The sequence below is a fragment of the Anabrus simplex genome, chromosome 4, assembly GCF_040414725.1.
Source record: "Anabrus simplex isolate iqAnaSimp1 chromosome 4, ASM4041472v1, whole genome shotgun sequence".
In the NCBI taxonomy this organism is placed as follows: Eukaryota; Metazoa; Arthropoda; class Insecta; order Orthoptera; family Tettigoniidae; genus Anabrus; species Anabrus simplex.
In genome coordinates, this window is record NC_090268.1 from 348,777,432 (window position 1) to 348,804,042 (window position 26,611).

Consider the following 26,611-nt stretch of genomic DNA (forward strand, 5'->3'; position numbering starts at 1 on the left):
AACGCCCTGCTCATGTGTTAAAGTAAGTGTTACCAACTTTTATTTCATTCTTTTAATTTTGTTACCTGAATTGTCTAACCTATTAAAATTTTTAATATGTTATTAATCTTAAAATAAATTTATTTTGAGACTCTAGGGAAGAAATTACCATTTTCAAATATTTGGCCACGGAGGACTTATGTTCCATTACGTCTCAGAGTTTCATGCCGCTTCCCAAATCCAATCCGTAGTTGACATGTTTCCTAACCTGATTGGTAATATTTGACGTTGCGATGTATTTGGTTGAGTCAAAGGTTTATTTCAAGCTTAAAATTCCCTTCTTTTATTTTTATGTGTTAACCTGCAGTATCAAAGGATACACCTTCATTGGCTCTGTTAAGAAGATATCAAGATGATGATAGCAACAAGCTAGCCCTCAGTTGGTTCTGACCTCCTAACAGTTCACCATCCCTCTTTCCAGCTTATACTGCTTCAGTCAATTCCCACACCAGGCCTACTGGAAGTGGCAAATTGATAATGACGATTACAGGTACATTCCCAATTTACACTGTAACTCTCAACCTGTAAGGGGTGAAAACAAAAGGGGGAGAGGATGTAAATGGAAATTACAGCAATAGTGTTTTTTCAAGACAGCTCAGTTTAGAAACAAAGAAATGTAGAACTGTTCTTTGTTAACATACGAAGCAAACATTTTTGACGAACTTTCAATATTCACATCATCAGGGGTGAAACTGATAGAAAAGTTCTAGAATGGTATTTCAGAAACTCCTTTAACTCTCTATAAAGTTAAGCTACAGAACTGAAACTAAGGAAATGAAAATAAAGAAATATATGCTTTGCAGCATTTCTAGAATACTACCTAATTACATAAACGGAGATAGTGCTTTTGGAGTGAAACTATACAGCACACCTTTGTTTTATAACCATTCAAATCATGCACAGTAAAATTCATTTTTAACTTAAAATATGCCCAGGCAAAGCTGGGTGCAACAGCTGATACATAATAAAATTCAAACAAAATAAACGAACATTATGTTCATGTTTGTGGGTTACTGTAGTCACGTCCTAGTTCGTGAACCATGGGCAAAGCCTGAGTGGCCTAGTAAGTGGTCCTGAGAGTCGGGATACCAGTTGCTATGGAATGGGAGTGGGCATCTCGGACATATTCTGAGTCGTGGCCCTCCTTGTGCTCAGGCGGCTAGGACTATACAATTCACCGGTGGTCCATAACCCGTTAGAGGAGAGATCCTCACTTGGACTATGTGCAAGTAGGGCAGCATCCTGCTTCATGAATTTACAGAGCTCAGAACACTTTGAGCAAGCTTCGGACCTATGGGAGTAATGGAGTCCCACTCCCATTTGACAGGCGAGGGACTCCTTGGAAACAACTTGGCGAACGAAATGGAATTCGATGGGGAGATATCAATATTAATGGGGCTTATGGAAGAAAGAAGGTAGAACTGGCTGAGTCAGCAAAGAGGATGCATCTGGATGTGCTAGGAGTAAGTGATATTCGGGTAAGGGGAGATAATGAGGAAGAGGTGGGAGATTATAAAGTGTACTTGACGGGTGTTAGAAAGGGAAGGGCAGAGTCTGGGGTAGGGCTCTATCAGGAATACCATTGCACGCAACATAGTTTCTGTTAGGCACGTAAATGAGCGAATGATGTGGGTAGATTTGTCAGTTGGAGGAATTAGGACAAGAATTGTGTCCGTGTATTCACCATGTGAGGGTGCAGATGAGGATGAAGTTGACAAGTTTTATAAGGCATTGAGTGACATTGTGGTCAGGGTCAACAGAAAGGATAGAATAGTGCTAATGGGCGATTTCAATGCGAGAGTTGGGAATAGAACTGAAGGATACGAAAGGGTGATTGGTAAATGTGGGGAAGATATGGAAGCTAATGGGAATGGGAAGCGTTTGCTGGACTTCTGTCCTAGTATGGGTTTAGCTGTTACGAATACATTCTTCAAGCATAAGGCTATTCACCGCTACACATGGGAGGCTAGGGGTACCAGATCCATAATAGACCGTATCTTAACCGACTTCAAATTTGGGAAATCTGTTAGGAATGTACGAGTTTTCCCGGGATTTTTCGATGATACAGACCACTATCTGATCTGTAGTGAACTTAGTATCTCTAGGCCTAGGGTAGAGAAAGTGAAATCTGTCTGCAAACGAATAAGGGTAGAAAATCTCCAGGACGAGGAAATTAGACAGAAGTACATGGATATGATTAGTGAGAAGTTTCGAACAGTAGACAGTAAGCAGGTTCAGGATATAGAAAGTGAATGGGTGGCATACAGGGATGCTGTAGTAGAAACAGCAAGGGAATGCCTAGGAACAACTGTGTGTAAAGATGGGAAAAGGCAAACATCTTGGTGGAATGATGAAGTGAGAGCAGCTTGTAAACGTAAAAAGAAGGCTTATCACAAATGGCTCCAAACAAGGGCCGAGGCAGACAGGGATTTATATGTGGATGAAAGAAACAGAGCGAAACAAATAGTTGTTGAATCCAAACAGAAGTCATGGGAAGATTTTGGTAATAACCTGGAAAGGCTAGGTCAAGCAGCAGGGAAACCTTTCTGGACAGTAATAAAGAATCTTAGGAAGGGAGGGAAAAAGGAAATGAACAGTGTTTTGAGTAATTCAGGTGAACTCATAATAGATCCCAGGGAATCACTGGAGAGGTGGAGGGAATATTTTGAACATCTTCTCAATGTAAAAGGAAATCATCATGGTGGTGTTGCAAACAGTCAAGCTCATGGGGAGGAGGAAAATGATGTTGGTGAAATTATGCTTGACGAAGTGGAAAGAATAGTAAATAAACTCCATTGTCATAAGGTAGCAGGAATAGATGACATTAGACCTGAAATGGTGAAGTGTAGTGGGAAGGCAGGGATGAAATGGCTTCATAGAATAGTAAAATTAGCGTGGAGTGTTGGTAAGGTACCTTCAGATTGGACAAAAGCAGTAATTGCACCTATCTATAAGCAAGGGAACAGGAAGGATTGCAACAACTATAGAGGTATCTCATTGATTAGTATACCAGGCAAAGTATTCACTGGCATCTTGGAAGCGAGGGTGCGATCAGTCGTTGAGAGGAAGGTGGATGAAAACCAGTGTGGTTTCAGACCACAGAGAGGCTGTCAGGATCAGATTTTCAGTATGCGCCAGGTAACTGAAAAATGCTACGAGAGGAATAGGCAGTTGTGTTTATGTTTCGTAGATCTAGAGAAAGCATATGACAGGGTACCGAGGGAAAAGATGTTCGCCATACTGGGGGACTATGGAATTAAAGGTAGATTATTAAAATCAATCAAAGGCATTTATGTTTACAATTGGGCTTCAGTGAGAATTGATGGTAGAATGAGTTCTTGGTTCAGGGTACTTACAGGGGTTAGACAAGGCTGTAATCTTTCACCTTTGTTGTTCGTAGTTTACATGGATCATCTGCTGAAAGGTATAAAATGGCAGGAAGGGATTCAGTTAGGTGGAAATGTAGTAAGCAGTTTGGCCTATGCTGACGACTTGGTCTTAATGGCAGACTGTGCCGAAAGCCTGCAGTCTAATATCTTGGAACTTGAAAATAGGTGCAATGAGTATGGTATGAAAATTAGCCTCTCGAAGACTAAATTGATGTCAGTAGGTAAGAAATTCAAAAGAATTGAATGTCAGATTGGTGATACAAAGCTAGAACAGGTCGATAATTTCAAGTATTTAGGTTGTGTGTTCTCCCAGGATGGTAATATACTAAGTGAGATTGAATCAAGGTGTAGTAAAGCTAATGCAGTGAGCTCACAGTTGCGATCAGCAGTATTCTGTAAGAAGGAAGTCAGCTCCCAGACGAAACTATGTTTACATCGGTCTGTTTTCAGACCAACTTTGCTTTACGGGAGCGAAAGCTGGGTGGACTCAGGATATCTTATTCATAAGTTAGAAGTAACAGACATGAAAGTTGCAAGAATGATTGCTGGTACAAACAGGTGGGAACAATGGCAGGATGGTACTCGGAATGAGGAGATAAAGGCTAATTTAGGAATGAACTCGATGGATGAAGCTGTACGCATAAACCGGCTTCGGTGGTGGGGTCATGTGAGGCGAATGGAGGAGGATAAGGTTACCTAGGAGAATAATGGACTCTGTTATGGAGGGTAAGAGAAGTAGAGGGAGACCAAGACGACGATGGTTAGACTCGGTTTTTAACAATTTAAAGATAAGAGGTATAGAGCTAAATGAGGCCACAACACTAGTTGCAAATCGAGGATTGTGGCGACGTTTTGTAAATTCTCAGAGGCTTGCAGACTGAACGCTGAAAGGCATAACAGTCTATAATGATAATGTATGTATGTATGTATAATTAGGATGGCATTACCATGCAAAAAATGTTCAGAGCCAGACATCTGGTGCACAGACTCATTTGATTGTTTAGGGAGGTTACGACAACTAATTAGGGTTAAATGATACATACCTATAAACTAGTCCCAAGTCAACATTAATTGGTGGACAATCACCCCTGCTATTTTCTTCAACTTTCTGAATAGCCTGCTTGAATATCTGAAAAATATGCAAGTAAAGTAAAAATTTAGTATTTTTTATACAGCCATTGGAAACTTGATATATAAATCTGTAGGCATCAATTCAGGATTACCTAGATACAGTCATACATTATGCACAGCCTAGCAATATAAATTCACCTCAGAAAAATAATTTTATCTGCCATGTTTCTATTTACACGTTTGTTTCAAGTACTGCAACATATTTTTAAATACCTGATTTGCTTTCCGTCTTCCAGGTATCAAATCCAGCTGTAATTTTTCTGGATAAGGCCGAGTAAGTTGGACTTCTTGTGTCATCTCGGCAAACTTCATTACATGCTACAAATAAAAACAACAAGGATATTAACAACGGTCTTTAAAGAGATGTACTTGAAAGTCATGTAAATATTTATATCATATAAAGAAACTGATAAAAAGTTATTAGAAATGATTATGCTGTACAAGTTTTGTTTGACCAATTACGAAAAAAAAAAAAAATTGACAGTAACTTAATCATCTGCTGTATAAATTATGTTACACTGCAAATACATCAGTACAAATTTAAAACAATTAAAATTACTAGTAATCTGAATAATTTTCTTTTACTACAAGTTTTGCTTTGTAATGAGATTTCTTTTACAAGATATTAAAATCATCCCGTATTGACGGTTTTCACTTTACAAAAGGAAATTTAATACGTCCTCCTATTCGATACATACAAATCTCCATTTTTAGATGGAGTAATATTAGTCATACATGTTTCAGCTCATTTGAGTCATCTTCAGTGACAACAGGTTAAAATTTACATAATTGATGCTAAAAGAATACAATGAAGAAAAGATAAAAACAAATGACATGATGGAATTAAAACAATGAGTGACTGTAGCGAGGTTGTGGACCTTAATGTTGTCCTTAATTACCTGGATTTAACCATTACGCACAGCTACAATAACACTTTATCCTTTAATATATACAGAAAACCCACCCACACCATCAAAACCATCCAACAAACTTCTCTGCACCCAGACATACATAAGAAAGCAGTTTATAACAGTATGGTACTCAGAGCATTAATTGTTCCTTCATCTCGCAAGAATTACAAAAAGGAAATTAATACTATTTACAATATTGCAGAATACAACAACTTTAATAGAACCTTCGTCAATAGAATCATCAATAGATATAAAAGCAGACCTTAGACTACTCTAGAAAAAGATTCCGCTCCTAAAGAGAAGTTTTCTACTTTCACATTCAATAGTAGCAGCATTTATCAAATTTCTAATGTCTTTAAAAAACACAATATTAAAATGGCGTTTAGAAACTCCCACACCATTATCATTGTTTTTATTGACAGTGTTCAATCCACACACACTGTCAATAATAATAATAATAATAATAATAATAATAATAATAATAATAATAATAATAATAATAATAATAATCATCATCATCATCAAAGTCCCACTCCAGTTGCCCGGGTGTGGTTAAAAATAAATTAAAAAAAAAAAAAAAGATACTTGAACTCCGCAGCTTACACATTAGAATGCCAATCCTGTAATTCCAGCTATGTTGGTCAAACAGGCCGCAATTTAGTCACAAGAACTCCTCCCATTCTCGCAAACACAGCCAAGCCAGCAACAGACACGGTAAGTGAGAACGGGACCACCAAACTGAGAAGGTCAGGCCGTTCAAGACGGCAGTTATTTAATAAGTAGGTTTAAAGTTTTCTTCACACTCATTTTTTTACTTATTAGCCTAAGTTTCTTATACACAATCCATTTTTCCATTACAAATTTGAATTTCATTGGCAGTTTTCACTATGAGTCACATACGTTTTACCTGGCATTTGTTTTCTCCACAAACATAGTTACCTCAATTTTTCGTTGCCCTCTTGACTATTTGTGATTGTGACTCAACGAACACAGACTGTTATTGTCAATTTTAACACAGTGAATTCGTCCTAATTTTTAATTGTAACAAACCGCATTTTAAGACTAAGAGGTCCACAACCTCACTACAATGGAGGAGGATAAGTTACTTAGGAGAATAATTGACTCTTATTCAGGGTAAGAGAGGTAGAGGAGATCAACACGACGATAGTTGTCTCATTTGTTTTTATTCTTTTCTTCATTGTATTTTAACATTCATTTAGCATCAGTTATGTAAATTTTAACCTGTTGTCACTGAAGATGGGTCAAATGAGCTGAAACATGTATGGCTAATATTACTCCATCTAAAGATGGAGATTTGTATGTCTGGAATAGGATGACATAATAAATTTCCTTTTGTAAAATGAGATTTCTTAACTGTTTGTAGTCTGATTCAGAATTGGAAAAAAGTCTGTATTATGTTTATAACACAATATGTCAAAAACTTATTGGAAAATGAGCAAAAGCAATAAAGTTGACCTGTGCAGAATTCTTTTTTAACTGAAAGTTACGAGGTGTAAACTGATCATGAAATATTGCTCAAACACTGAAATTACTTTTAGTCAGAAATCTATCTTGATACAAAGAAAATACAGATACCTCCAATTCTTAAAGTCAAATAGTTTTGTACGAGACACCATCAGTGGCATAAATTTGACAAAAATTGACTGATCAGGCAGAACTTCAGTACATACTGACTAGAGCCCGGATGTTAGGCAAAATGCTTCTTTATTTGGGTGTTTATATCGAAGTGTCAAATAGAGACAAACATCCTTCCGTACGTTTGGGAATGGTAGGACCAGTTTTTATTTTGTCTTTCTTGCCTATTTTAGCTTCCGTTACCTATTAGATAGTTTAACGCCTTTTTTCCCCTCCTTTTGAGTTGTTGTGGATATTTTCTGCTGTTTTTTAAGGGTACATTATTATGTTAAAATTAATCAATGGAAAGAAAAGAAAATATGATTTCAATGCACTGCGTTAATAATAAAAAAATATTTCATTTTAACCTAAGTGATATAAAAAATATTTACAAAAACAATGCTTTAATATTAAACAAATCTCTACTGAAAACCCACTCCACAAACCAAATGGTCAAGAGGGTCGTCAGGTTCCATTCCTGCTACGTAAGATTAAGTGGTGGTAATAATAATAATAATAATAATAATAATAATAATAATAATAATAATAATAATAATAATATGGCCTCAGCTACCGAGTGCAGACATTTCAATTTGACGCCCTCTGGCTGTCTGCTCGTCAATTTCGACGTTCCGTTTTACTCTAGGTGGTGGTTATTGTTTTAAGAGGAACAACAACTTGGTAACAGTCTTCTATTAACACTGATCAGAAGGAAAATGGAAGAGGTCTGACACTTCGAAAAATGAAGATATTGGCAAAAGAAAGGGAAGGGCCATGAAAAGCGTAAAAATTAAAAACTCCCTAGGCCTCGAAAACTTAATTTCGTCAGGATCAGAGAAGAACAAGAGTTGACCAAGGGAGTTCGGGTATGAAAAATAAAGGCGAAAAACCTGACAAGTGGAAGCAATGCTAGACTCAACTAGATGAACCGTGGCCCCCAATCCACACTCATAAGTTGAGAGCCCCTGGTCCCCTTTTAGTAGCCAGTTTCGACAAGGAGAAGATACCGTTGATGTTATTCTATCACCCCCACCCACAGCAGGACGTAAGATTAAGTAGTAAAATAGGATGCAGACGTGCATTACGTAGCTTAAATTAAAGCATCTTTATTATTTTAGTGCCCATTTTTGACTTTATAAATGCGTACGTTAATTATTTTACTGCCTATTTCGTAAATTTTAAGTGCTTATTTGCCTGCCTATTTTAGCCAAAATAAATGCCTGAACTTCCAGGCTCTAATAGTGACCATAAAATATGTCCCAATACACACAAAGCAATAGTAAAATTCATATTAGCCACGGCAACTTGTCACGGATAAAGCAAAGATCAGTATGTGGGGGTATATCATTCACAAAAACAGGTTAACCCTCCGGTGGGTGTGTGGCCGCACTCAGTTCAGCAAATTCGTTTGTTTTCACTTTTCTGACGAACGTAGTTATTTTCCACCTTGGGAGCCAAGGTATGCTTTGTTCCTTATGACCACTAGGTTTCAACTCAGCTGATCACTTATCTGCCTCTTGTCAGTTATTTATGGGCTGTTGAAGTTGACATGTACTGTGACGTATCACTGAGTGAAATGCGCACCCACAACCGTAAAGGTTTCTTTCGCATTTGCTGTAGGATGTGTTCACTCCATGTGCACTTGTTTTATAGTTCGTGCAGCTTGTCCGTTGTGATATAAGTATTATTTGCATAACTCTTCTTGCTGTAAAAGTGCAATATTATTTTTCACATCGGCAAATATGTTTCAGATCGATTTCATTTCAGTAACTATGGGAGATTCCTTTTGTTTTGTTTGCAAATTGTTTCTTGATCTAAACAAATGTTCAAAAGATTACTTATCTATTTCTTTCAAAAGGGCTGAAAGATTGGCAGCCGTGGAGGACATTCTCCTTCAAAAGCTTTCTGATGATGATCCAAATCTTCAACCTTAATTCTCCGAGGACGAGGACGGAGACTGCAATCACGGACAAGTAGTTGTGGTGGAGGACAAAGAGGATAGTGATGCGGATCAGTCAGTAGAGTTAAAATAATGTATTAATAAGGTCCACGTTTTCAGTACAAACTGTACAGAGTTTAAATTACATATATGTTTAGGGACTAGTTTCGACTTAAAAGTAGGTCATCATCAGCCTAAAGCAAATGAAACACACAATTATCGAAGAAATTTAACAACGTAAAGACACATAAGGTCTCAAAATTGTACATACCATGTGAGAAACTGAAGTAAGATTTGAGAGACGTGCCGTGCTGCACTATATTAAAAAAATAGCTCTATGATAGAGATACGTAAAAAGCCCAGTTGTTAGGATAGAAATCCTTAAGTTGCTGGTCAAGGAATTCAATATATGCTGGCTCCTTAAAGATGTTATCCATTCGAAGAACAACTGAGCCGAAGTCACGTCGTTTTTCTAAGATATTCGTAAATGTAATAACACATGGATGCTAGAAAGGCTCTTCTGTTTTTTGGAACTTGAAGAAAGGTGATTGTTGCATGTGGAGGCTTAAGAATCGAGAGATGCGCTACACTATGTTAGAAAATAGAGATTCATAAGAAAAGTCAACTGTACAGTCCACATTGAACTGCGAATTTCTAACCACCTTTATTTAATTCTATATATATATATTATGCCCCCACGCGCAACAACCATCGTCCTTCAAGATTCTAGAAACAGAAGAGCTTTTTTCTAGCATCATGCTTCGCATCCATGTGTACTAAATTTATGAACTTGAGAAGACAGCGTGACTACAACTCAGTTGATCTTTAAACGGAAAGCAGCATCTCTCATGAGCCAGCCTATATTGATTTCCGTGACCAGCAATTTTAAGGATTACTTTTACAACTTTTTAATATCATACGGCGCACTGGACTTTTTCTGAATGTATAATTTAAACTCTGTACAGTTTGTATTGAAAAGGTGAACCTTATTATTTTAACTATTGTAATCATAGTTCAATACGGATCTAATATAATGAAATTTCTTTCTTTTAAACAGTCAGTAGATTCGGGATAAGGTGAACCTGACAACGACTGAGATGAGTCTAATATCTTGGAAGACTAAATTGATGTCAGTAGGTAAGAAATTCAACAGTTTTGAATGTCAGATTGGTAAGTTAGGAATGAACTCTATGGATGAAGCTGTACGCATAAACGGGCTTCGGTGGTCGGGTCATGTGAGGCGAATGGAGGAGGATAGGTTACTTAGGAGAATAATCGACTCTTATTCAGGGTAAGAGAAGTAGAGGAGATCAACATGACGATGGTTAGACTCAGTTCTTAACGATTTAAAGATAAGAGGTATAGAACTAAATGAGACCACAGCACTAGTTGCAAATAGACGATTGTGGCGATGTTTAGTAAATTCACAAAGGCTTGCAGACTGAACGCTGAAAGGCATAACGGTCTATAATGATAATGTATTGTAACCGTAAAAGTTTATTTTGGTAGCTAGCTCGAACATAAAACTCGGCCCAGGTGGTGAGCGGTCACTATCTCAATGGTTACAGAGGAGAGGGAAGTCAGATAAGTATAATGGGACACTGATTGTTTATAAAAAAATGTATTCATGAAAATACAGTCAGATTCCCACATCACCTCAGTGTAGTAGTTATGAGTACTTCTAGTTGTCTCCATAGATACTCCTTGTGGAACGGAGACCCAACCATGGGAACATAATCCCTCAAAGGCAGCAATCAAACCATGGAAACATGATCCTTCGTGTTCAGCAACCGAACCATGGAACACGATCCGTTGTCGTTGATTCCAGAAGGTTTTGGTTCGAGGTAACCACTCACCGATTATGTTACGCGAGTGTCCACATTTGACAGTCCGAGTAATGGAAGGGTTTCGCGTAAATCACAGCACTTCGTAATCGTGACGTAATATTTAATTATTGATTATGCTCTGACTTAGAACAAAAATGTTAGTTTAGAAAAATAGCATGTACTTCTGTGAAAAGATTGTGGTTGTTTGCTCACACATAAAGGAAAAATCAAATTTGAATCCCTACACTTGCGTGGTGTCTTCCCACGAAACTAGAAATTAACACTGTTTCTTTACACTAATAAATACACAGTTTATTCTTAATCACATCAGAAAATATAGCGTCTCATGGAATTACTTCATTTGGAAATAATTCCTGAATATTCTAGAATGAAATTAAATGTCTGCAGCGACCGACCAAAAGCACTTGTGAGATGACGTGTCAATTAGCACATCACATTTCAAAATGGAAATATCACTTGTAATTACTGTATTCTATACGAATGTCTAAAGCGATTTAAGACTGCATTCGTGTCATGGAATGTCTATTCGTAAAGTACAATTAACACGAAGCACTTATTATTATTATTATTATTATTATTATTATTATTATTATTATTATTATCTCCTGTCAGCAGCGTTCAATTCACTAAAACATGTCACTTATAAGTACTGCATTCTTCACAATGTCTGAAGTGAACTACTAAAACACTTGCAATACGTAAAGTCCATTACGAAGTACCTGGATATTCTATCACTCAAGTTGAAACGTCAAAGCTCAATTAAATTCACTTTGAAACTGTTCTGACATATGTGACACACGTAAGTATTGGTTCTACTATGATTTACAAGTCCTGGAGCTGAACTCGAATCTTTACTAGACCCTTTAATAAAGTTCTACTCATTGCAAATGTATAAGTTCCATAACAATATAAGTATTCTATGTCCAAAGTTCACGCTTCACCCGGACAGAGTCCTGTCTTGAAAATACAATGTCGTCGAGGTGTAGACTGTAGCTGTACTGTAGATGAACTGGTGGCTAACATCACCAACAGCCGACCGACCAGCCTCGACTGTGGCACAAGGCAGACTGATCTGACAAGCGAAATGCTTGCCTATATATTCAGTATTCCCTGGGAAGCGTAATTGCTAATATCTTTCGAACATTTTAACGGATCTCCACGAAATTTAGGGATTATGACTATAATAAAAAAAAAATCAGGCTACACAGTGATGTTCGTTTTTTTATATCATTAATCTGCCTGAAAGAAATTAACGATGGAAGAAAATGGAACATTCCATCTGACGTAACACCACCTTGGTCACGTTACTCGGTCGTGACGTTTCACTTCCCCGCTGCTCGCAGCTGACGTGGTCGCAGGGGAGCATGTTCGGCGAGTAGCATAACTCCGCATACATCGGGACTTTGATTGTGAAACGTGTTACGGGTATAGTATGTATGTATGTATGTATGTAATGTATTATTTAATATTTTTAGGAAACCAACGCAGATCGATAACATGATTGAAAATGATTCTATGCCCCTGGGAGCTCATAAAAGAGCCAGGTTCTTTAGCATCATTTTCAGAGTATTTAATATTCCTCTTTCAGCTCCGAATCTAAAAAAAAGAAATGAATACTAGATAGCAACTAACAATGGCTATAATAAAGAATTTGTAGACAGGATTATAAATGAGAATGTAAATCCACAGCCTGTTTCTAGTCATTTGATCGGGTCAAGAATGGAATGAATGAAGCCCCCTTCTAGAGGTGAGGACTGGAATGGGGCAATGATTAATGAATGATTAATGAAATGAAATGATATTGGAGAGTGTTGCTGGAATGAAAGATGACAGAGTACCCAGACAAAAAACTGTCCGGCCTCCGCTTTGTCCAGCACAAATCTCATGTGGAGTGAACGGTATTTGAACGATGGAACCCAGCGGTGAGAGGCCGGTGCGCTGCCACCTGAGCCATGGAGTCTTCAGGATTATCAATAAAATACAAACCTGCAACTTCTTTAATAATAAATGGAAGGAAGAACAGAATAAGAAATTTGCCGTATTCACACATAATAACAGTAAAGTATATAGGAATACGAATTTATTCAAGAGATGTAATTTGAGAATCGCTTTTAGGGCCAACAACACGAACTCTAAATTATTTTATAACACCCATATCATTAATAATAAATTTCAAAATTCGTTTGTATGCAAGAAAAAACGTGTGAGTTGTTTAATGACATATATCGGACAAACCGGAAGAAACTTTGTTACAAGATATCAGGAACATGCCAGGGCCAAGAAATACAACAAGTACTCAGCCATGAGAGATCACATAACAGACTTCAATCACATTTTTACAAAGCACAATGTTATTTAAAACCCCTTCCAATGAACCCCGACATAAAGAAAAGTCCGTGTTTAATGACCTTAAAATCTTAAAACTATAAATAAAAGCCATTTATTGAACATATATGAGGAAATTTACTTTTATCTGGACCAAAACAACAAACCAACAGGGAATATAAACAATCTGATTAAAGTGAAAGTTAGAAGGAAACGCCCAACTTTAACGTGTCACACGCTCTGCGACACTCAGGTCGTTCCTCCGCCCAGGACAAGTCTTCCCACTTCCCCTGCACACTCCCCGCTTAACGTAGCAACTAACGGTACTTGTTTTGAATTCACATAGACACTTACCTCAGCAGAAGTGAGTCCTTTTCTGCATATCGGGGCCAATAACAAGTAGGAAACACAATTTAAATCATATATTATACTAGCTGATGAACCCATGCTTCGCTACGGAATTCTACATTATATACAGAATTCTAGGTTACCAAATGTCTTTTCGCATATGAAGACTGGGAATTTTCATTTTCATTGTAATGGTAGACCTGCTTGCCTACCATCAGTCACAATCAGGTTGGTGAGTTTTCATTATAATGGCAGACACCTGCTTTTTTACATTCTCAGAAAGTCTGTCTTAGTGGTTTTCCCAAGTGAAATGAACAAAGGTCATAACAATGACGTCAGTAGGAATGGCGCAATTAAGAGCAATATGAAATACTCAATGAAATGAAAAATCACGCATTTTCTCACTTTTAATGAACAGTACTATGCTGCCGATCTAACAGTCCGAAGTTCCAGAGCTAGAATGACCAAGCCGCAGACAGCCGCCTTTTTTCGGCGGCATGGGGGGGGGTTTCGAATAGTGCAGAGTCCCAGGGAAAATCTATGCCCCTTTACTAATCTGTTTCCTGGGACCGATGAGTCAGAAAATCTCATTTCACTACACTGGCGGCAGAAAAATCTATCTGACTTGGAGACAAATTTTTACTCCAAGCCACAGGAGAAAACCCCTCTTCACTACTAATTTGGAATAAAATGAATGTAGAATTTAATAAAGGTGAAGAGGAAGACGCTTTTCTTAAGAAACAGCTCTTTTCAGGTTTGAATTTTGAATTATTTAGTGAATTGTAGTGTTATAATTTGGAATAGGCCTAAATTGTAATTCTAGACTAGGTTCTACTACTATTACTAAGTGAGCCTCTTGCCAAATGTGCACACTGTTCATTCAAAACAGCGCGTCAGAGTAGGAATCGAATAGCTGGAATACTACGATGAACCAGTGTGTTACGTACCAGCAATATCAGACAATGTATGAACCAGAGGAATGGCTTGCTAAAGAAAAAAAGTTTTCGAACTCCCCAGCTGTTTCCCGCCCATATTCAGTCAAGCTGTTATACTCAGTACGCAACAGTAATCCCATCTATCGGAACTGAGGGCAGCATAAGAGGCAAAGAACATCACAACAAACAATGGTCAATGTAATGTTATTGTTGATCAATGTTATGCGCTTTTGATATTGTAGGCCTTCACATTTAGTTTTCTTCCGACTCTGAAATACTACTCTTATCATAGTCGGTACGGTAAAACTGAATAAAACATAAATGATCGGAAATTGTATTCTCTATAACCTTTGTTATGAAGTACTTTTCTATAGGACCAATAATATAGGTATTTAAAAATGAAATTTTAGGCGCCTACTCCTAAACTACAATTTTATCCAGGGTCAGTAAAATTGTTTATAGCTTAGACTACAATTTCTTCTTCCCCGACTCTATGTACCGATTTTCATTAAATTCTGTTCACCCATTTTCTCGTGGCTCGATGCTGATGTGGACTTAGCAACAAAAATCAAAATTCATGAATATCTGTGTCATCATAGCCGGTATGGTAAAAATGTATGTCATAAATGATCGGAAATTTAATGCTGTGTAACTTTAGTTCTGTAGTATTTATCAATAGGACCATTAATAATATAAATGTTTTAAAATTGAATTTTAAGCCTTCCCATAAACTACCATTTCACTCAGCGTGAATAAAATGATTTCTAGCCCAGACTGTAGTGGCTCATCCCCTGACTTTACATACCGATTTTCATGAAATTCTCTTCAGCCGTTTTCTCGTGATGCGTGTACATACACACAGACAGAAATTACGAAAAAGTACATTTCCTTGTTACTGTGGACATGACTGATACAGAAATACCATTTTTATTTCAAATTCTGAGCAATGTACAGACAAAACTCTTATTTTATATATAGATTATTTCATATTCCATCTCTCTTTACTTATATGTACTTAGTTTTTCTTTTAATTTCAGACATAACATTATTCAGTTTTACAAATAACTTTACTGCTTCGACCCCGTGTTGACTTCAATTCCTGAAGCGTTCAATCTAAAATACAAATTAAGGAATGTCCAATTAAGGAATGTCCATGAACTTTATCATCAGCAGTTTAATGAACAATTAAACCCATTTTATTGACTTATGACTTGAAAATTAAAGTTTGCCAATGATTTATTTTAAATGCTCTTGTGGCTAAAAGGGTTTTTAATTTGTCTTTCCAATCTAGCTGTGTGATTTTTGTGTCTAATGTATGGTGTAATTTATTCTAGCTGATGATGTCCCTTAGCGGAAGAAACAAGTACTAGATTTCATAAATTATATATGTATTGAATAGACGGATAACTTAAATATAATATTTAAGTATTTTAAAATATTCGCTATTAGATTACATTTATATGCATTGAATTATGGTGATGTTTAGCCAAATTGTTGGTTTTAATTCTTTCCTGGATTTTCAGTTTTCCCGTATCTTAGGCTTTTTTCCCGGGGTCCCCCAAAAACGGAGAATCGAGGTTCCACTGTATTGGCAACTGATCCAAAACTTAATTGTTCTCCATGACAATGCAGGCCGCATACTGCTGCTTTAACGTGTGAAAACTGGAGGAAATTCACTGGACATCTCTGGAACACACTGCGTACAGTCCAGATTTATCGCCCTGCGATTACCATTTGTTTGGACCACTCAAACTAGACCTACGAGGACAGCGGTTCGATGATGATGCAAGTGTAGAAGAATTTATGTGCAACTGGCACTGTACACGTCCCTCTTCTTTGTATCAGGATGGCATCAAAAACTTACCACTTCAATGGAGAAAATGTGTATCAAAGGCAGGAAACTATGTAGAAAAGCGATCTCAATGTGTTTTTTTGTTGTTGTTGATGCAATCAATTTTTTAAAATACTTCCTGTTCATATTTGAACTGCCCTTGTAATAATGGACGAGCTAATGACAAAATTGGCAAGGTAAATTGGGGAAGGAAACATGAAAGTGATGTTTGCAGATGACTTGTTAGTTTGGGGAGAAAAGGAAGAGAATATCCAGGAACAGTTGGATGCATGGGAAGAGGAGGTGAAACAATATGGAAAGAAAGTTAATGCCAAAAAGAGCGAGATAGTGATCACAACTAGAAAGGAGAGACCTAAGAGAGGAGGGGAACAGCTTAGGAAGGTAGAGAGTTTCAAGTACTTGGGAAGTATCATAGATGAAAGAGGAAGAAAGGATAAGGAAATAATCGAGCATGGAAGACAAGCAGGAGCATTCCTGAAAAGTGTCAAGCCTGGTTTGGAGCAAGGATATCCCTCAGAAAAGCAAAGGAGTGATAAAAGGGACGTACCACATGCCTATTCTGATGTAAGCAGCAGAAACTTGGGTAATGAGGCAGAGCCATAACTAGGATACAGACAAGTGAAATTAAATTTCAGAGTAGCAAGATGACAAGAATGGATAAGATGAGAAACAAGAAGGTTAGAGATATAATTAAAGAGCCACTACAGAACAGGATAGAGGCATCTAGACTTAGACGGTATGGACACATGAGGAGAACGACAGAGGAAGATGCATGAAATAGAGATAACAGGAAAACGACCGAGAGGAAGACCAAGGGACAGGTGGATAAAAGGAGTGGAAGAATGTGTACAGAGAAGAGGAGAGGACTGGGCAAGAGCGACGAGGGAGAAGTGGTGAAAAGACAAGAGGAGATGGAGATGCTTATGTTCCAAGCAGACCTGGCCAACAGCTGGAAACTGCATATGACGATAAGTAAGGAATTTCACAACCTTTTACGTATGCATAACTAGGGTATCACATGACAAACATTCACTACCCTTCACTGTACCACTCAACACAAAATAAATTTCTAACTTCTGAATGGGATGCAAAATAAAAGCACAAACAGGCTTACTGTGTTGTTTAGCAATCTCACTGCAAACCGGCAAGGAAAATTGAGCAATCCTGAGGCTAACAGCTTGCTCCCCGAAGGTGCAACGTATCTTGTGAAGTTCAGGAATTCAAGGCCTTTTCCTGTTATCACGCAACTGCAGTAAGTGTTCTCACCCTCATGTTCCTTTCATAAAGGATGACAAATAACATTTTCAGGGCTAGGAAAAATGTGGTTGTACTAAGTAGTAACAGTGAAAATTCGTGACAAGTGAGGTATTTTGATATAGATTTAATATGATTACAATTAGGACTTTGAATTTACAACGTGCTAAGCAGGAAAATGTGTTAATGAGGAACGCACTAACGAGGTTTCACTTTTAAGCATTGTACTGAACTACCATAATATTAGGTTGATGCTTAAGTCTGTAGTGTTTTAGCTGTGACAAGGTATGTTGATATTATTTCACATTTGGGATAAAGAGATAGAGTCTACGCATTGTCACTAATCATCGCCAGTAATATAATATCCTGTATTATCAATGACTTTCTGCAAACACTGGAACAAATTTCTATTCCACACCTGAAGAAATCAACAGGTTTGGTGTTACAGAAGTCAACAAGCCAAGTTGGAAGACCATTATCACAAAAATAAAGTTCTTACTTATCGTTTGATATAGAACGGAAAAAGTTAAAACCGGAATGAGCAAGACCAGAGGTGGAAGAACCTCCTAAGCAAGCTCCTGGATATCTGCTTTTGTCATTTTTGCAGTGCATTATCATGCAACAGTAACACTTGATGTCACTTCAGTCAGTTTTGTTGCATTGTGCCTGTAAGGAGCTTCACTTGTTGGCAATAAAAGTCAGGAGTGACTGTTACATTTCTGAGAAGCAACTCACAGAACACCATACCCTCCAACGATTCTCTTGAACATGTATTTGTCTTTCAGGTCAAAGGCTCTCCATTTGAAGGAAAAAAAAAAAGATAAAACCACTTTAGTGCCATATTCTCTCCGACAGAATTATCTCTATACACAGAGCAAATGATTCTAGCTGCCTTAGCTGCTTTTGCTCCATTAAACTCGAACAGAAGAATATGTTGGAAACGTTCGTTATTTGACAGTTCTTCACAGCTGCATAATTCAAAGTGCATCCATACTCACAGCAATGGAACTCCAAATGGTAATTGGCAAACTATAAGAACACACTCCTAGCTATCTCAGTGGTGCCAACTTATATCCAAATGCAACCCAATAATAATGATGATAATAATACGTCCTATCACAGTGGAGCACTCAAGTCAAGCTGAGACAATGATTAGTCTATTGCATCAAACAATATTTCTCTATTTCATGCTACTTGAGCAATGCATCACCACAGTTAAGATGGAAATGCTATTTATATGTATGAATCAGTCCAAACCAATGTTTCTTTTTCCTCTTTCTAGAAAGACTGAAACAGTCTGACTCATCCCTTTCTACATGAGAGCATACTTAAATTTCCACTGCATTCTAGCAGATGTGTATTTCAGCATACAACTTTTCCTTATGTAGACTGAGAGTATAAATCACAATCTTTCAATTAATATGTATGTTGACATGATACAGGGAGTCTCCGCTATCACCACAGCAGCATGCATACCTTCAGCTTTTTAATGCTTTCTGGTGGACCTATGACTACCTCCTTGTGTTTTCAAGTATATACATAGAATGATCTGTAGTTTTTCGGTCTGTATACATTTGTCTTTATTCAAGGATACCTATAATTTTTTCAGGGCCTTGGAATCGATGATGATGATGCTTGTTGCTTTAAGGGGCCTAACATCGAAGGTCATCGGGCCCTAAGGCCTTGGAATCTCTTACAAGTCATAATTACTTGGCTTGCTGTCACTTGGAGATACGATATTGTGTGGTGTGGAAGTATGGCACAGCACAATTTGAATGAAAGTGAAATAATTTGAGGCAACGAATATACTACAGTAGAAGTCCGCTACAGCGAGTATGGCATATAACGGGAACTCCGTTATAACGACAATTTTTTTGTCCCTTCAAAATTCCTATATTTAACTTGTATTATCCTTCGGTTACAGTGAGAGCCCTATCACTGACGCATCCTTTATTGCGAGCGATTAAGCGCGTGATTTTTCCGTTACCGATATTTATGCACCCCAGCAATTATACTGCATGTGATCGATTTCCTTAGGCATCGCTTCCTCGCTATGTCCACTAGCGAGTTCTCTCGTCAGCATTCGGAGGCGATGTCAATTAGTAATATCCGTCGACTGCTCTTCCGTAAGGAAAATTCAAAATGAACAACATATTTCCGTAATAAATGCGTAAATGACCTGTCCGATAACGCTTGTCAACTCGTTAAAAATAAAGTCTGACTAAACGATCGCTTAATTTTAGTGGTAAATACAGCAATTAAGTAAGAATGGGATACATCTCGAGATATGACAGAGTGCTTAATTGCTTTCAGAGGTTAGTTTATATTTTCTCGCGTCTGGTTAAATTACGGAAAGGCTATTATGAACATTTATAGTGGAAGGTTATCATTTCTCTTCTGTCGACTGAAGTGTGTTTTCATCATACATATAATATGGCTAAGTTAAGATAGGCGACGCTGTTTCAATAAGAAAAATGAACGTTTGCCACAAAATGCGATCGATCATCTTCGGTACGGTACAGTTTTCTCATTATGTGCATTTGTGAGCTCTCTCATCAACATTCGAAGGCGATGTTGGAGTCTATTAATATCTGTTGACTGCTGTTCCGTAAAGAAAATTCGAAATGGAGAACATATTTTAGTAACACGTTTTCGTAATACATGCGCAAATAACGTTTACGATAGCAGTTGTTAACTCGATAAAAATACTGAAGTAAACGATCTCTTAATCCATATATTAAATTTTTTTATGAAAACTAAAGTAAGCCAGTCCGGCCATTCTATCCGATCGATTTCCTTCATTCTTCTTTTAACTGAAAGGTATTCATGCACAGATTTGTCATCAGGTACTATAAATCACTTAACTTTAGCCTTCCTCAAATTATTTCATTTTTTAAAATTTTTTGTCTCTTTGAAACAATCATATATTTGGTTCTAATTGAGGTACGGAGTTTGTTTTGGCCTAAGAACACTCAGTGGATCAAGCTCTTTCTTTCGAGGTAATAACTACTTATATAGGTATATTCTGAGAAAAGTTATGAGTACATTTGTCTCCATGACGAAGATCTTGAAGGACTTTTTAACAGTTTGGCGCGTAGTGTTGTTCCAAGGAACGTTTAATTCAATTTCTTTGTGTGATGTATTTCCAAGTGTTTTGTTGACATAATATTACATTCTATTACCACAGCAGATCATGTGCTTTATTTCATTAACTCAAAACTTTGCAAATACATTTGTGAGGATAGTAACGAACAACACTATACTTTGTATATTGCGGGCAGAGCCAGCGGGAGACTGCTAGTTTTAATGTTATATACGGAAATTAAGTAAGAATGGGATACACCTCAAGATATGGCAGAGTACAGCACTGATTTTAGAGGATAGTTCAAATCTTCTCACGTCTAGTTAAATTTTAGAACGGTTATTTACTTGTAAATTTTTAGCGAGGAGATTATAATTTCTCCACATGTGTTTCAAGTATGTTTTCATGATACATATACGGTTAGGTTACGTGACGCTGTTTGAAGAAGAGAACTGAAGTGTTTGCCACACACAGAAGCCTCTGGAGTGATACTGTATTTCTCCGAATCCAAGATGACGGTTTTTTCTCAAATCAGATGCGACAACTCCAAGGTTGTCTTGCATTTGCAGCCTAACAGTAAGTTAATGGATACCACTGGCAACTACCGCGGTAACCCCAATGCTTCTTTTCACCCCCCAATGCACACACAAAACTCGTTGACAATAGACGACCACCTCTTTATTATATATCACTAGCCGCGACAACCGGTTGTACAGTGCCTGTGTAACGTCACTGGATCTCGGGAAATAGTGAAGATAGAATGACCTTCTATTAGCCTCTACAAAGCGTTTCTCAAATCTACAGAATGGCATCAAAACATACAAGCCTTCGAATTATTCTAAAGGCCATGGCTACTCAGTGGCAGAGTTATAACGCATCTATTGTACTTGACGCTTAGTCAAATTAAGTTTTATAGACAGCAGGAATATTTTCGTGATGGATAGTCGTATTGTAAAGATATATGTAAAAGGTATTGCCAGCAGATTTTCAACGTGTTCTCGTCGATATTATGATGCCAATTTTAAGTTAATGGTTATTAAACACTCTGAAATGTACAATAATTGTGCAGCCGCAAGAAAATACGGAACAGGCCTAACTAAAGCCATTATTGGGCGTTACGTGAAGACAAAGATAGCTTAAAGGTGCTTACTGTATAAAAAATGCATTCAGTGGTCCGCAACAAGGATGATTTACAGAGGTCGAAGATGAAATTGTGAGGTTTGTGCACGAAAAACGCAAGAGCGCAATGAACTCGTTCGCTGACCTTCAAAGCCCGTGATTAGGCCTATACATCACTAGCCGCTGAATTTGGCCGAACCCAGCAAGCAAGACGTGCGTGTAGCGGTAGCCGGTTATATCTGACGCTGAGTAAAACTAACAGTTTTATAGACAGCAAAAATAATTTCCTGATGGATCGCCGTATCGTGGAGACAGTAGCGGCATTTGTGAATTAAAAGTGCGAGGGCAAAAAATTTTACACGCAACAAACAGTACCCAGGTTTGTGGGATATAGTGGGGGGGGGGGGGGGTATATACATGAAAACTTAAAAATAAAATAAAAAGTCACAAAAATGGTTTTTTCTGCTCTCTTAGTGAATTTTGACAGAGTGGTCAAGGCTGATAGTTTACCAACGTAAATGCGGTAATAATAGTCTTTCGAGATTTTGATTCAATACTATACAATAAAACTTTCACTGAAGGAACAATATTACATATCTATTACAATTAAAAAGAAATACAGCATGATTATACACTTAAAATCATTTAGTATTTGATTATACACTGAAAAATTATCATACGTTACAGGGATTGCCAGACTGACGAATGCACACGGCAAGGTGGTGACCTTAACAAAAAAAAAAAAAAAAAAAAAAAAAAAAAAATATAGGCCAGGTCCCTTCCTCACAGCACATGCAAAGTCTCAACTATTTGCTGTGGCACTGTATTAATCGGCTAGATGGGATAAAGGACAATTTGTGCGTATTTCCGCTAATAATTTTGGTAATGATTACAGAAAATAAAGAAAAGAATTATCGGATAAGACAACAGGGCTTGTACAAATGGCTTTTTTAAATAAGTCCTATAATTCCTATTTTCAGTCAGCTAAAATGGAATAAAAATGAAATATTTTCTCCAGAAAGTGAGGGGGCGATTCCCCCCCCCCCCCCAACCCCAATAGCCACTACTGTGTGGAGATGCATGGAATAGGTATTGCCGGCAAATTTTCAACTGGTTCTCTTCGCTATTATGATGTCCCTTAAACCCGCAGAGATAAAGAATGATTGTGCAGCCGCAAAAAAATACGGCAAGACGAAAGCCAAAGTTTGGCGTTTAATAACGCATACTGTACAACAAAGGCATTCATATGATTTTACAAAGTAATTTTTGAGCCTGATTTAAATTTTTTGAAGGAAAAAGTGGGGTTCATCTTGGATTCGGAGAAATACGGTACTAAAATTTTTTCAGTATGAAATTAAACAAAAACTTTCATGTAGTATCAGGTTTCGAAAAATAACCAACAAGTAAGTCACACTGTAGACATGTGCGGAAATGCACGTTTTAAACAAACTGATTGCTGTTTCATACCGATTTTGATATGTATTTTTTTTTCCGACTTTTATACAAAAATCGTTTATAACGACAATCCGCTATAGCAAGTACATTTTTCGCTGTTATGAATTCTCTCTATAACGGACTTCTATGTATATTTTTCTTTTTTTGCAATGTGGAACAACCAATGCAAATACAAGAATGTCACTATAATTCTGTCTAAAATGTGAAAGGTCTCCCTCATTACCATAAGGAAAAAAATACAAATGTCAATAAATAGAAACTACATTCCTTTGAGTCTCTACAGTAAACGCTTGAAAATAATCTGAGCTTAACTATTGTAAGTGAATTTTTACAGAGATTGCTGCATATTCTTAGTGCTCGCACCCGAATCACCTCCTGGGTAATTCTCATCTATCATCTTCATTTCCAGTTTCCCGGGTCGGGTTGTGAATCAGGGATCTCCATCGCTGCCTGTCTCCCCACCACTCATCTCCTTTTTTAAGTACAGTACATCTTCTGGTTTTCCTCCCCTCTTCTCTATGCACTCCCACACTGAATCTGTCCACCTCTTTCGGGGTCTTCCTCGTGGTCTGTTTCCTGTTAACTTCTTGAAAAAGCCTTTTATGGCACTCTCTCTTCCCCCATTCTCATCATTTCATTCTCCTGGGTAATTACAGTATTCAAATGTTCCAAGTCACTGAGGGGTTAATACTCTACATTACAGTGGAACCTCGATTATCCATTCTCAGAAACGTTTTCCCGGATTATTAGTTCAAATTATGTGGTCCCACGAGCATCCTAATTAAATCATGTCGTAAAAATCCCTCATTAGCTATTCCTCGAAGAAATGATTTCCTGGATCAACTATTCAGAAACTTCAGGCCCACCCATGCTAAATCCTCGATGAGGCATTTTTCAAGGAACAGCATCTCACGAAAGGACAACTATGGTATACCTATGGACCTTTGCGTTATCGTCCTGTCACTGTAATAATTAGAGCAAGTACTGGAAAAGCCAACGGCCGCGAACTTGCGTAGGAGACCAGCTTAGAATTGCATATCAGCTGGTATTGTTTAGGGAATCCTTGGAAATTATAATAAAGCAGAGTGTGCCCACAACAATTGGAAGGAGGCAGTGCATTTCGACGGCTCAACTTGAAGACTGAATGAATTTCGTCAAAAGTTCATACTTGGAAAACATTTACGTTATGTCCAGGGTTAGGTGTTAATTTTTTTTTTTTCGATTATATTGCCGAACATGTTTTCGGCACTTCCCTCAGGGCACTGTATAGTCACTGGGCTTTCAGACAGGAATCAAAATTGCTCCTTCTCAACACAACTCTAGTATTTTAATATTATCGGATATTCTCGAGACCAGAATAAAATGTTTCACCTTAGATACATAAAGCCACGGGAGGTCTTGGGATTGCCTATTACTGTTTTGGTCCTTATATAAGATAGGGAATTTTATAATTACTTTTGTGTTTAACGTACATACATTTCATTATAGACTGTTATGCCTTTCAGCGTTCAGTCTTCAAGCCTCTGTGAATTTACCAAACGTCGCCACAATCCTAAATTTGCAAGTAGTGTTGTGGCCTCATTCAGTTCTATACCTCTCATCTTTAAATCCTCAGAAATTGAGCCTTACCATCGTTATCTTGGTCTACCTCTACTTCTCTTACCCTCCATAACAGAGTCCATTATTCTCCTCCATTCTCCTCACAATACCCCACCACCGAAGCCGGTTTCTGTGTACAGCTTCGTCCATCGAGTTCATTCCTAAATTAGCCTTTATCTCCTCATTCCAGACTGCCATTGATCCCACCTGTTTGTACCAGCAATCATTCTTGCTACTTTCATGTCTGTTACATCTAACTTACGAATAAGATATCCTGAGTCCACCCAGCTTTCCCTCCCGTAAAGCAAAGTTGGTCTGAAAACAGACTGATGTAAAGATAGTTTCGTCTGGGAGCTGACTTCCTTCTTACAGAATACTGTTGATCGCAACTGCGAGCTCACTGCATTAGCTTTACGACAGCTTGATTCAATCTCACTCATTATATTACCATCCTGGGAGAACACACAACCTAAATACTTGAAATTATCAACCTGTTCTAGCTTTGTATCACCTATCTGACATTCAATACTGTTGAATTTCTTACCGACTGACATAAATTTAGTCTTCGAGAGGCTAATTTTCATACCATACTCATTGCACCTATTTTCAAGTTCCAAGATATTAGACTGCAGGCTTTCGGTACAATCTGCCATTAAGACCAAGTCGTCAGCATAGGCCAGACTGCTTACTACATTTCCACCTAACTGAATCCCTCCCTGCCATTTTATACTTTTCAGCAGATGATCAATGTAAACTATGAACAGCAAAGGTGAAAGATAACAGCCTTGTCTAACCCCTGTAAGTACCCTGAACCAAGAACTCATTCTACCATCAATTCTCACTGAAGCCCAATTGTCAAAATAAATGCCTTTGATTGGTTTTAATAATCTACCTTTAATTCCATAATCTCCCAGCATGGCGAACATCTTTTCCCTCGGTACCCTGTCATATGCTTTCTCTAGATCTACGAAACATAAACACAACTGCCTATTCCCCTCATAGCATTTTTCAATTACCTGGCGCATACTGAAAATCTGATCTTGACAGCCTCTCTGTGGTCTGAAACCACACTGGTTTTCATCCAACTTCCTCTCAACGACTGATTGCACTCTCCCTTCCAAGATGCCAGTGAATACTTTGCCCGGTATACTAATCAATGAGATACCTCAATAGTTGTTGCAATCCTTCCTGTTCCCTTGCTTATAGATAGGTGCAATTACTGCTTTTGTCCAATCTGAAGGTACCTTACCAACACTCCACGCTAATTTTACTATTCTATGAAGCCATTTCATCCCTGCCTTCCCACTATACTTCACCATTTCAGGTCTAATTTCATCTATTCCTGCTACCTTATGACAATGGAGTTTATTTACCATCCTTTCCACTTCCTCAAGCGTAATTTCATCAACGTCATTTTCCTCCACCCCATGAGCTTGGCTGTTCGCAACACCACCAGGATGATTTCCTTTTACATTGAGAAGATGTTCAAAATATTCCCTCCACCTCTCCAGCGAGTCCCTGGGATCTATTATGAGTTCACCTGAATTACTCAAAACACTGTTCATTTCCTTTTTCCCCTCCCTTCCTAAGACTCTTTATTACTGTCCAGAAAGGTTTCCCTGCTGCCTGACCTAGCCTTTCCAGGTTATTACCAAAATCTTCCCACGACTTCTTTTTGGATTCAACAACTATTTGCTTCGTTCTGTTTCTTTCATTTACGTACAAATCTCTGTCTGCCTCGGCCCTTGTTT

General features: G+C 37.7%; 1 protein-coding gene across 2 annotated transcripts in view; it reads right to left on the bottom strand.

Annotated features, from left to right (window-relative positions):
• Positions 1–26,611, bottom strand: part of pav (pavarotti) — a 277,353-nt gene that overhangs the window by 142,926 nt on the left and 107,816 nt on the right. For both annotated transcript variants that reach the window (XM_067145761.2, XM_067145760.2), the window contains exons 7-8: positions 4,773–4,877; positions 4,472–4,557 (exon numbers count right to left, since the gene is read on the bottom strand). In XM_067145761.2, the coding sequence (XP_067001862.2) occupies positions 4,472–4,557; positions 4,773–4,877 (191 nt within the window). The remainder of the gene's footprint in view (positions 1–4,471; positions 4,558–4,772; positions 4,878–26,611) is intronic.